Genomic DNA, 12,935 nt, shown 5'->3' with positions numbered 1-12,935 from the left:
CTGTGATTGTTTCTGTAGCTGGATTTTTAAAGTGCAGTTTTATTCAATATGGTACGTGAGGTCATCTCAAAAAGCTGCACACATCCTCAGTTATAGCGTGCGAGAGGGTAAATAGAAAAGGGGATCTCTGACAATAAAATTTTAAAACAAAACAGTTGAAATGAAAACTAAAGCATTACGATTGCAAAGAAAATACACAAATTCATGAAATAAAAATTGAAAACTCAAGAAGGCTCCTTCTTTGGCCATTACACTCACGCACCAGGTAGAGCTGGTGCCGGCAATATGTGGTTACAAAGAACGAGATAGGGTTTCTAGTTGTTTCTTTATACTTTTCTATATACAGAAGCATGTAGATACTTACAGATCAAAAATCGTGTTCACCAAAGTAGGCCCTCACTATAATAACTGCGATTTTGTTGAGGTCCCATGACTACATTGACAAGAGAATCATTCTGATGCATAAAATAATAACCGGGAAATTCTCTTGTTAGAGATTGTCCGAGAAAATGCCGTTTAACACGTCGGCTGCCGGCAGAAAGGAGTCCTAGGAACTTAAAGAACGCAGTGAGGAATGACACTCAAAAAGAGATGCAAATGATTTGCAAAAATAAATGCTACCTGAAATCACTTTCCTATAGGGCCCTGGGCTCAGGAAGACTCCCTTCCATGCAGCAGAACAGAAGAGTCTGTTGGTTCCTCTTATCCAAGCTCATGACAATCCTTCCTTTTATAATGGCTGCAATATAAAGCATATATGAACTTTCTGCCAAGGGACTATCCATTACTCCCTTTTAAAAGTGCCTAAACCACCCTGGCTGGGTTGCTCAGTGGTTAGGGTATCGGCCTGTGAACCTAAGGGTTTCGGCTTGGATTCCTGGTCAAGGGCAAGTGCCTGGGTTGCAGGTTAAATCCCAGCCTTGTATCCAGCCCCACAGCGCATGCGGGCGGTAACCAATCGATGACACATCAATGTTTCTCTCTCTCTCTCCTCCTCCTTCTCCTCCTCCTCCCTTCCAGTCTCTCTAAAAACCCAATGGAAAAAATATCTTCAGGTGAGGATCAAAATAACTAACTAAATAAAACTGCCTAAGCCCCACCCCCACTGACACTGACACTGAAAACGCATTAGTCTACAAGTCATGATGCTCTTACTGTCAACCAATTTTAATATCCCCAAAAGGAGAAGTGTACATTCTATGTTTTCTGCCTTTCTCATGTAGCATGAAGACTGGAATTCTTACCCCAGAAATATCAGCTATAACTTAAACTCCCCCTGTCGAGCCTGGAGAGCACTTTGGTGCCTCAGTATTTCCGCGTCCCCTGTGCACTCAGAACCTTGCCCATCGGGCCAGGGAATGGGCTCTCCGCACACCCAGGTTTCATTTCATGGCTGGGAAGCAGAAGATTCCCAGAGCTCTTTGCCAACTGACAGGGGGTGGGAAGGTGCAAATCTCAGTGCTTACATGCGATGGAGAAGGCTCCCCGGCGTGGAGGAAACATCTCAGAGGAAAGCGCTAGCCAGATGTATAACAGGGCACTGCTGGTGGGCAAAGTCAAGAGAGAACATTAAGCCAGCTTCCTGATGACAGCAGAGGCTTAAATCAAGAGCAGAAAATGTTCCCCAAATAAAGCAAACGGGGCCATCAGAGATGGATGCATAAAAATCCCATGTAGAAAGAGAAAAATGGGAAGCAAAGCCACATGTGGTTATAAGGCTCCTGACTGCATTTTAATGTTCTCTTTCTTCGTTGATAAGAAGTAAATTAATTATAGAGGAAACTGTAAGTGAGAATTTTACCGTCACTGGGTATGTAGAGTGACAATGGACCAACACCACTTACTTATTAAGTAACTACAATGCATAAAGCAATACGCTGGAACAGTGAACGCTGTAGATAAGCTCATAACCTCAAGGAACTTGTAGCAGTTTACGGAGATAATCCTCAACACAGTATTTTTGTTTACCAAGTAAGGGATTGAAAAAAATACACAACCATCTACACTAATAAAAGAGAAACATGGTAATTGGCGTACGACCGCTACCCTTTTCATTGGCTAATCAGCGAGATATGCAAATTAACTGCCAGCCAAGATGGCAGCCGGCAGCCAGGCAGCTTGAAACTAACATGAGGCTTGCTTGCCTCAGTGACGGAGGATCGTTGGAGGAAACCAACGTTCCCCGCCTGCGTCTGCAGGCCTCTGAGTGGGCAGTTTAAGAAACATTGTAACAAATACCGCCGGACTTCAGCAGATTCGCAACATTGTAAGCAAAGGCCAGAAACCTACTTTCAGCCGCGGAGGCCTAAGAGCTGGAGCCAAGCCTCAAGGTAAAGCTGGCCCAGAATAAAAAAAAAAGAAAGAAAGAAAAAAAGGAGCGGTTGGGAACTTCAGTCACTCCCAGCCTGAAAACAGCCCTCAGCCCCTCACCCAGACTGGCCAGGCACCCCAGTGGGGACCCCCACCCTGATCCAGGATACCCTTCAGGGCAAACCAGCCAGCCCCACCCATGCACCAGGCCTCTACCCTATATAGTAAAAGGGTAATATGCCTTCCAGCACCGGGATCAGCGTGACAGGGGGCGGGGCCCCAACCCCCTGAGCAGCCCTGCTCTGTGCCTGATAGGGGGGAGCTCCCCAACCCCCCTCCCCCCCCACGGGCCCTGCTCTGTGTGTGATGGGGTAGAGCCATAACCTCCCCATCGGCCCTGCCCTGAGTGTGAGAGTGGCGGCACCCCAACCCCCTGATGGGCCCTGCTCTGTGTGTGACGGGGTCAGCGCCCCAACCCCCTGATTGGCCCTGCTCTGTGCGTGACAGGGGGTGGCGCCGCAACCTCCCCATCGACCCTGCCTTGAGTGTGACAGGGGACGGTGCCCCAACCCCCTAATTGGCCCTACCCTGAGCGTGACTGAGGGTGGCATCACAACCTCCCAATCTGCCCTGCTCTGTGCATGACGGGGCAGCACCCCAACTCCCCAATCGGCCCTGCTCTGAGCCCGACCAGGGGCTGCACCTAGGGATTGGGCCTGCCCTCTGCCACCCGGAAGCAGGCCTAAGCCAGCAGGTCGTTATCTCCCAAGGGGTCCCAGACTGCGAGAGGGCACAGGCCGGGCTGAGGGACCCCCCCTCCCCCCCAAGTGCACAAATTTTTGTGTACCAGGCCTCTAGTCCTATATAATAAAAGCCTAATATGCTAAGTGTCCAACTGTTCAACCCTTCAACCAGTCGCTATGATGCGCACTGACCACTAGGTGGCAGATGCTCTGACCAGTAGGTTAGCTTGCTGCTGGGGTCCAGCTGATGGGGACTGGGCGAGACCGGCCAGACATGCCCTGGAGCCCTCCAGTGGTCCCTCCCCAGCCGGCCAACCTCCCATGGTCCCTCCCTGGCCGGCCAGCCCCAATCGGCCCTGATGGGGACTGGGCAAGATGGACTGGACACGCCCTGGAGCCCTCCCACAGTCCTTCCCCAGCCCTGATTGTGCACCGATGAGATCCCTCAGCCTGGCCTGCCACCCTCTCATAATCTGAGACCCCTCGGGGGATGTCGGAGAACTGCTTTCGGCCTGATCCTGCAGGCCAGCTGAGGGACCTTACTGGTGCACAAATCCGTGCACCAGGCCTCTAGTAAGTACAATAAAAATTTAGAGAAAGGAGAGAAGAATGTTCAATGTAAAGGACAAAGGGGCTCTATTGAGCAGGACCTTGAAAAGACAGGTCTGCCTTGGACAGAGAGGAAGTAGACAAAGGCACTGCCAGCAAGGGAAACAGAACAAAGTTTAAATACACATCACACATCCACAGGAACAAGCACCAGGCCAAGGACAACACAGGAATTCGGGATGAATTAAGGAGGAGTTTAGAAAGGTGACCAGATGTTGGCCAAGTTAAATACATTTAACTTAACCCATTCGTCTTTAAAGATTTTGAATCTTTTTTAAAAAAGATAGCACTATAAAGTTTTCAGCAAGTTCTATTAATATTAAAAAGGAAAGGGCCCTGGCTGGTTTGGCTCAGTGGATAGAACATCAACCTGCAAACTGAAAGGTCCCGGGTTCAATTCTGGTCAAGGGCACATGCCCAGGTTGTGGGCTCGATCCCCAGTAGGGGGCGTGCAGGAGGCAGCCAATCATTGATGTTCCTTTCTCTCCCTCTCTCTTTTCCTCTCCCTTCCTCTCTGAAATCAATAAAAATACATTTTTAAAAAAGGAAAGGTATTTTTGTTTGTTTCAACCTTTCTGTGCTAGAAACAGCCTATTATCTCACATTAATTCTATTGATAAATAGTATTGTCAGCTCGCATACTGCTTGAACTTCTGCTGTTGGTGGTGAGTAGAAGAAAAGTTGTTTCAGTTACTCAAACACACTCCGTTCTTTTAGAACACAAACACACAAATCCTGGTTATCGTGGAAATTATGTTTTAAACACTGAAAGGAATCTCAAATTTTGAAATCCAAATATTAAACATTTTATATCTTAGAAATAACAAGCTCGTACCAACTTTTGTGTTTGTTTTCTACACAGGATATCATCTCTCGGTTTAAGAAAGTAACTTGTTCCTCAAAACCCTTCCTTCGGTAGAAAACTTGCTATCCTTAATTTAAATGTAAAAAGCTGTAACAGTAGCTCCCAAGCAATCACCCATTAAAAATAAAATCTCAAAAATCACTGCTTCTCCCAATAAAGCAAGCACCTCCATAAAACAAGAGTTGAAAGCAGATACAGAAAACCTTAGGGGAAATATAAAGTAACAAGATACGGCAAAATAACAAACAAGAAATGAAACATCCGCAGATGTAGCTCAAGAAAGAAATGTCAGAGAAAAATACACTGTAACTGGTGGGGAAACGCCATATTAGATGTAGCACACGGGAGAAGAGACGCTGTGGAAAATATACTAAGAGGCGTGAGCAAAACAAGCAGATGAAACGGAAGTTAACAAAAAATTTAAAAGGACTTCCAACATATATAACCAGTGTTCTTAAAGAAGCAGAACATGACGCGAAAGTGTTAATGCTCAATCCATTATACACCTTTACTCAAGGACAACGGCCCAGATAAACATTTTTGAACGTGAAAGGCACCAGGGAAGGTAGTTCTTATGATCAACTTCAGCTACACGGAAGCGATGTCACAAGGCCTGGAAGTGAGCTCTGAATCCATTTAACCACAGAAGTAACATTAAACCAAAAGAGGTTATGATGGCAGAACAGAACGTGACTGTCACAGACCCTGATCATATATATTTAAAAAGACATTGCTTTCATTCATGATAAAAATTACTAAGGTAGACATAACCAAAGCAGTCAGGCAGCAACTCACAAACCTGATCAAAGTCTCTCATTTGGTCCCTGGAACGCCCCCCGATTTAATAAATGGCGCACCGGTGTTTCTATCAACTTATGAAGTGAAATGCTGCTTTGATGCCTTATGCCCCGAGTCTGTCCTTTTGAGTTGTTTGCTTTGGTTGTCTGGTTGGTTTTACTGTTGTGCTTTGTTGGTTTAGGTGAGTGCAACATGGGCAAGTACTTCTGAAAGAGACGGCTCTTGATCTACAGAAGTTTCTCTGGTGAGAATCTGGCAGCCCGTGAATGGAAGATTATGAAAACTCCTTCAGTTGTCACGGCACAGGCGACTCTGCTTTAAGGAGAAGGCTCCCTCCCTGGCTGCCTTCCTTTAGTGATCCTCAGGCACCAGCTTGCTTCTGGGTAACCATGGACCTGGGCAATGAACCCCATTTGTGCTCGTCAATTAAGTCAAATGCCACTCGAGCTTCTAGAAGAGCAAGTGTCTAACCTTAGAAACATTACAGGATTTGGCATCACTGGTTTTCTTTTCCTTATTCTTGAAACCTGTTTGCACCACCAAAACAGAGGTATGTGTGCAAGTTAGGCATCTGTTTCTTTGGGCTACTGCAATGTACAGGACATATTTTTCCTTTTTTGTTTTCACAACTTCCTTTAATACTTATTATGCATCATTTATTCTGGCTTAGGGATTGTAGGGCTATAAAAAAAAATAATACAGCCCTAACCGGTTTGGCTCAGTGGATAGAGCGTCAGCCTGCGGACTCAAGGGTCCCAGGTTCGATTCCGGTCAAAGGCATGTACCTTGGTTGCGGGCATATCCCCAGTAGGGGGTGTGCAGGAGGCAGCTAATCTATGTTTCTCAACGATGTTTCTAACTCTCTATCCCTCTCCCTTCCTCTCTGTAAAAAACCAATAAAATATATATTTAAAAAAAAATACAAAGGAGAGTTTAAACAGGGCACGTTCAATTACTAGGTTGTATATTGCAGTGGTCCCCAAACTGTGTTGATCAGATAATCCTGGGAAAGATAAGATGTATGGACCGATGAATACATTTATTTATTTTTGTTTCATTGATTTCAGAGAGGGAAAGAGAGAGAGAGAGAGAGAGAGAGAGAGAGAGAGAGAGAGAGAGAGAGAGAGAGAGAGAAACATCAATGATGAGAATCATTGATCAGCTGCCTCCTGCATGCCCCACACTGGGGATCAAGCCCGCAACCCAGGCATGTGCCCTGACCAGGAATTGAACCAGGACCTCCTGGTTCATAGGTTGATGCTTAACCACTGAGCCACGCCGGCCAGGCAATATATTTATTTTTAGGTGCACATTATAAAACATAATATAGAAATTCTAAAGAATTAAAAATGCAAATATTTTATTTAATGGCAAACAACTTTCTATTGCCACCAAAATGATTCATGATATTTATCAAGAACATGATTTAATATCCGCTATTATTTCTGAACATCTCAGTTTAATCCTTTGTGGTTGAGCAATTTGTTTTAATACTTGGTTTGAATGGCTGTCAGAGTCATGTCACGAAGATATGCAGATATGATGGAAAAGGGCACCATGGCACTGAGCCCTCGGTTTTGAAGTCCAACCTCTGATAAGGAAAGGTTTAAAGTTTTTTTTATTATTATTATTTTGCTGTTACTGCTCACTGACATTCAGCAAGTAAATGTCCATCTTCCCCGATATTAGTCACTCTTGAAAGCTTATGAAAGCTATCAAATGTTTATATTTTTTAAAACTGTGTCCTAAAACCAATAAAACTTTGTAAGATTTTTTCCCCACCAGATTAGGACATTCCAGTTTCAACTTATTAAACATGCAGATGTGAAGGGTTTTAATAGGTGACATGCATCTTTTTTTAATACATATTTTTACTGATTTCAGAGAGGAAGGGAGAGGAATAGAGAGAAACATCAATGATGAGAGTCATTGATTGGCTGCCTCCTGCACGCCCCCTACTGGGGATTGAGACTACAACCCAGACATGCCCAGGAATTGAACTGGTGACCTCTTGGTTCATGGGTCAATGATCAACCACTGAGCCATGCCAGCTGGGCCATCTTTTTTTAAAAAAATCACGTATCCAAATACCCATTTCCAAAAATGCTGTCTGGGTAGCGCAGGTTTCTTTGGAGAAGCAGGTACTCGCTCACTCCCTGTTAAAACATTGCTTATACCTTGAAAGGCTATATTTAAATGTATTGTTAAAAAATTTTCTATGAGGTAGCTCCTCCTGAAACCACTTAACACAGAAAGGTCAGCAAATGTGGACACCTGTCTTTTAGTAAAAGGAAAATAAAGTAACAATTCTTTGTTCTTTTGTTAAAACAACGCTTGTGTGGCAGAAATACATTGACATTCATTACTCTTCTCATCACAAAGTGTGTACAAAGATTCTATTATATTTTAAAGAACCCGCTGTTCCAGAATCAACTAAGCAAAACTGTTCTATGGCACGGTCTGCATGTGCCTTTAGCTGCTCTCCTTCAATAGTTTGCTCAACAACTTGCTTGTGAATGACACAGCAAAAGAATTTCATATATGTCACTATCAATAACCGTGAGTGCAAATCCTTATTTCAAATAACCTACTTCATCATTTCTAATGGGCAGGGCTGACGGCTGGTCAGATTTCATTAAATTATTTTTATCCCAAATGGGTACACCTGCCAGATGTCCCCCGACAGCCATTCTCTCCTTCAGTATCAGAAACTCAGAGGGCACATGACCGCCCAGAGCAAAGATGACATTTTGCACATGGCCTTGGAACTGAGCTTTGGTCATGGGGAAAATAGACTTAGAAGGAGGGGCCTATCTTCTCTTCCCTTTCTTCCTACCTGGTTGGAGTTCAAGTTTGATGGCTGAAATTTAAGCAATCCTGGAAGCAGGAGGGCGAAGCCAGGTGTGGAGGCGGCCAGAACAAGAAAGGAGGCACCTGGGTCCTTCATGGCTATGTTGCCATCGAATCGGCCCTGACTGCCTGTGTTTGTGAGAGCAGTACACTGCCATCTTTCCTGAGCTGTGCTATGCTGGTTCTCTGGCTCCTGCTGCTGTTCCGAGCCCTGACTAATACACCTGGCCACAGGTGATGATGAGCTCATGCTGGCAGTCACAGAAGAGGCAGCTCTGCTATTTTCTCATGTCAGCATGTTACCTTCAATCGGCAGCTTCCTAACAGAAACTGCTTTCAAGCCACTTGCCCGCGGTGTCCAAATTAGTTCATAGAGATAACATAATATACTCTTCAAATCTGCTTGATCACGAATGCATGCACTGCGACGAGCAGGAGTTAAGGGGGGCTCCTTTAAGCAATATTAACTCTTCTCTCTGGAGAATATGCGTAGCCTGTGTCTGATGAAATACTGACCATGGGAGAACACCAGCATCCGTGTTAGACACTAAAGCTTCGTTGTTTCTGGTCGACACATAAACACACAAACCAGTTCCTCGCTCTTCCTGTCCCTTTCCCAACCCTACCAAACGTCCTTACGCACCTGCCAGGAGGGCAAGCACCCACCATCGAGGGCATCGGTGCATGAAGAGCTAACTATAAACAATTTCTCTCCGGGGTCATGATCATATACTGTGAGATGAAAATGTTCATTCGTGAAGAAATCAGCATAAAAAGGTGTTCTCCATAAAACTGAAAACTTAAAAAAGGAAATGGTACATCCAGGGGTGGTTGCATGTGAGGATTTGGGGGTCTTACCTGAAAACCTCGAGCGCTATCCTTTCTGGTAACTTGGGAGCCACCTGCTTGAACGCTTTTTGGAAATCTTCCAAAGTTAAATATCCGCAATCTATTTGAAAACAAAATGTAAACATTCACTTACCTCGATTAACCCTATGAACTGTTATTTCAGCCATAAAACTTGCAAGATGCTTTCATATGTCATTAGGAAAAGAACAGTAATGTATGGCCGGTTTTACATGTTCGGTAATCTGAGATTGTCTCATTGGAAGGATTTACGAATCCAGTCGTACTCTCCCTCAGTGCAGTCCGGGGTGATCTGGAAGGCCACTTCCAGCCCTATCATCCTCAGACTCTCTGAGTCCCAGGGAGAGGACTGTAGAGACATACACTGCAATAAGTTCAGGTTCAAGTCTTTTTAAATTGACAAAAAAATTTATTCTTCAAAATTCATTTGTTTTCTTGCTTGATGTTAGAATCCTATATAATAAAAGCCCAGGTGGCGTCACGCCAACGCCCTCACACGGTGTCATCACAAGATGGCCAACAGGGGAGGGCAGTTGGGGGCGACCAGGCCTGCAGGAGAGGGCAATTAGGGGTGACCAGGCTGGCAGGGGAGGGCAGTTGGGGGCCAGCAGGCCAGCAGGGAAGGGCAGTTGGGAGAGATTGGGCTGGCAGGGGAGGGCAGTTGGGGGCGATAAGACCAGCAAGGAGCATTTAGACATCAATCAGGCCGACAGGGGAGCAGTTAGGGGACGATCAGGCTGGCAGGCGCGAGCGGTTAGGAACCAGCGGTCCCCAATTGTGAGAGGGATGTCCGATTGGGCCTAAACCAACAGTCAGCCATCCCCGAGGGATCCCAGATTGGAGAGGGTGCAGGCCGGGTTGAGGGACGCCCCCCCCCCGCCCCCGCCCACACACACACACACACACACACACACACACACACACACACACATGAATTTTGGGCACTGGGCCTCTAGTTTACACTAATAAAAGAGAAAAATGGTAATTGGCGTACGGCAATACCCTTTTCATTGGCTAATCAGGGCTATATGCAAATTAACTGCCAACTAAGATTGGCAGTTAACTGCTAACTAAGATTGGCAGTTAACTGCCAACAAGATGGCGGTTAATTTGCACATGTAGGCACAATGCAGGGAGGCGAAAGGGAAAGCAGGAAGAAGCCCCCTGCCACTGACAGTGATCAGAAACCCAGGGGGGAGCTAAAAGCTGGGGGGCAGGGCAAAGGCGGCCCTGGGGCCGCCTTTGCCCTGCCCCCCAGCCATGATCGGAGAATCAGGTGCCTTTTCCGCCCTGGCCAGTGATAGCAGGAAGTAGGGGTGGAGCCAGCGATGGGAGCTGGGCACGGTCGAAGCTGGCAGTCCCGGGAGCTAGGGGTCCCTTGCCTGGGCCTAAAGCGGAGCCCACGATCGTGGGGCCGCTGCAGCTGCGGGTCCCCGCTGCCCGAGCCGGACGCCTCAGCCAGAGGCGTTAGGCCTAGGCAGGGGCGGAGCCTGCAACCGCGGGGAGCTGGGGGTCCCCTGCCCAGGCCTGACACCTCTGCCAGAGGCCTCAGGCCTGGTCAAGGAGCCGATCCGGTGATTGGTGATTGGAGGGTGATGAGGGTCAACTCCTCTGGCCGAGGCATCAGGCCTGGGCGGGGGCCAGAGCCAGTGATTGGGGGGAGATGGGGGTCCCCTGTCCAAGCCTGATACCTCTGGCGGAGGCGTCAGGCCTGGGCAAGGGGCAGAGCCAGCAATCAGAGGGGTCTGGGGGTCCCCTGCCCAGGCCTGACGCCTGGGCCAGAGGCATCAGGCCTGGGCTGGGGGCAGAACCAGTGATGGGGGGGAAATGAGGGTCCCCTGCCCAGGCCTGACGCCTCTGGCCCAGGCGTCAGGCTGGGCAAGGGGCTAATCCTGCGATTGGAAGGTGATGGGGGTCAACGCCTGAGGGCTCCCAGTATGTGAGAGGGGGCAGGCTGGGCTGAGGGACACCACACACACACACACACACACACACACACACACAGTGCACGAATTTCGTGCACCGGGCCCCTAGTTATAATATAATCATACTGAGGGGGAAGCCATAACAGTAGCCAAGATACAGAATCTGGACTTTATGAGTATTTTCACCCTGTGTGAGATGTGTGGGGTGTGGGAGATCTGAAGTCACTTCTCGGCCACACCTGGTGTGGGAAAGCAATTCCTCCAGTAAAATGTGGGTCACAGCAGGAGCCGAAGGAGATACCATGTGTAGGTGGCTCGTGACCTATAATCCCGCATGGCCAGCCCTTTTGTTGCCCGGATTCTAACCGCTAAGTACAATTATATAACTGTTAACTTTATTTTATCCATGGTAAATGTCAAGAAATTAAAATCACGGAGGAGAAAAAAAAATCCACACCAACATCTAGGGTAACAGCTAATGAGGACAGTAAAAAAATAAACTTCCAAGTATATTAATTTCATGTACTGAGTATATGTGCCCATTCACAGTTCTTTAATAGCAATTTTTAATTTCAAAACACTTTGAAGAGACTTACAGTGCCTGTCAAAAGCTGTGAAGATGTGTCTTATTTCATTCCGATACAGCTGAGCTTCCTTCTTCTTCCTTATAATGTTTAAAAACTCCTCGAGTGTTAGACCTAAAAATTGGGGGGGGGGGGGGGGGGAATTTTTTTTTTCAAAAATGACTGCCTTACTCTTTAATAAAAAAAAACAAAAACAAACATAAGTAAAAGGTAATACATTATCACAAATTTTATCTTGACTTTGGTGAACAGTATTTATCCTGAAGATCTATAAAGTCAAAAAGACACTTCGCTAAATGCTTAGGAGGCCCAACACCAGCAGTCAATAGCAAAAACAATAGACAGTTTTACTTCCCTGGGCATTTCCTGGGGATAAAGGAACGGCGACCTCGCAAAAATGTAACACACGTCCCTTGAACAGATCTAACAGACGGGCCCAAACTATATATCAAACAAGGTCTCATAATTTTTCTTTCCCTCTGCGGCTTTGATGCCTTTTTTCCTAGCCAGATGTCATTACCGCAGGTTTTTTTTCCAACTGCGAGATCGGGGCAAGGAAGTAGTTTCTCAAAAGTCAATACCAATTGCACCCCACAGATAAAAGTGGAGAGAATATTCCATAAACAATGGAGCTGGCACGGTCCCCAGCCTTGGGTCCTCCTGGGGACGGCTCTGCAGCCTCTGGCTCTGCTTCCCGTGACTCTCATAATAGAAGAGCCCAGCAGGATCATATGAGATTGGGTACTGTGCTCACAAAGTCTATTAAAATGAATTCTAATGTGATCTTTGTAATAGGTTTAAAGAGCGGAGCCAAGAAGTTAAAACATCTTGGTGTCCTGAGCCCTGAATATCGAAAAAGAGCCGTTCATTTTTATACCTCAGGATTTCCATTTCTAAATAAAATATCACTGCCTTAAAAATAGCCCCAAATCACACAAAAACCATGTGCTGATTTCTAAAAACCTGCACCCTTTTCCTTTCGGTGAGGTCACACAGAGCTGCATACCCTTCCTAAAATAGTTCCAGTGGTGGGGGAAATGCAGAAAACCGTTTTCTTAATTTTCCACGTTTTTCTTGTTTGGAGTTAGAGATTTAGGAACTGAAAACGCCCATCTATCTTTATGTGTTGAAACGATTCTTCCGCAAATCTCTAGGATTCGCCGTGTGCCAGGCATTGTGTCAAGCTCTGGAAAGAGAGGGGAAAAGGGAACACCCAGGATTCCAGTCCCAAGGGAGCGCCTGGGCTAGTGGGGAGCACAGAGACCGCACAGGTTCGGTTGCAAACGTGCACATACTTATAAGCCATGGCACATGCAATGAGGGGGAAAGGGAGGTTGTCAGAGGGTCACAGGAACCTTCCTACAGAGGGGCTCTGGTGAAGGAG

General features: G+C 46.5%; 1 protein-coding gene across 3 annotated transcripts in view; it reads right to left on the bottom strand.

The window, feature by feature from the left end:
* EFCAB11 (EF-hand calcium binding domain 11) overlaps positions 1 to 12,935 on the bottom strand; it is a 137,877-nt gene that overhangs the window by 114,250 nt on the left and 10,692 nt on the right. For all 3 annotated transcript variants that reach the window (XM_059688330.1, XM_059688320.1, XM_059688339.1), the window contains exons 4-5: positions 11,564 to 11,665; positions 9,034 to 9,124 (exon numbers count right to left, since the gene is read on the bottom strand). In XM_059688330.1, the coding sequence (XP_059544313.1) occupies positions 9,034 to 9,124; positions 11,564 to 11,665 (193 nt within the window). The remainder of the gene's footprint in view (positions 1 to 9,033; positions 9,125 to 11,563; positions 11,666 to 12,935) is intronic.

The sequence above is a fragment of the Myotis daubentonii genome, chromosome 1 (genome assembly GCF_963259705.1).
Source record: "Myotis daubentonii chromosome 1, mMyoDau2.1, whole genome shotgun sequence".
Classification (NCBI taxonomy): Eukaryota; Metazoa; Chordata; class Mammalia; order Chiroptera; family Vespertilionidae; genus Myotis; species Myotis daubentonii.
The sequence above is the reverse complement of the archived record's forward strand: the minus strand, read 5'-3'. Positions and strand labels throughout refer to the sequence as shown.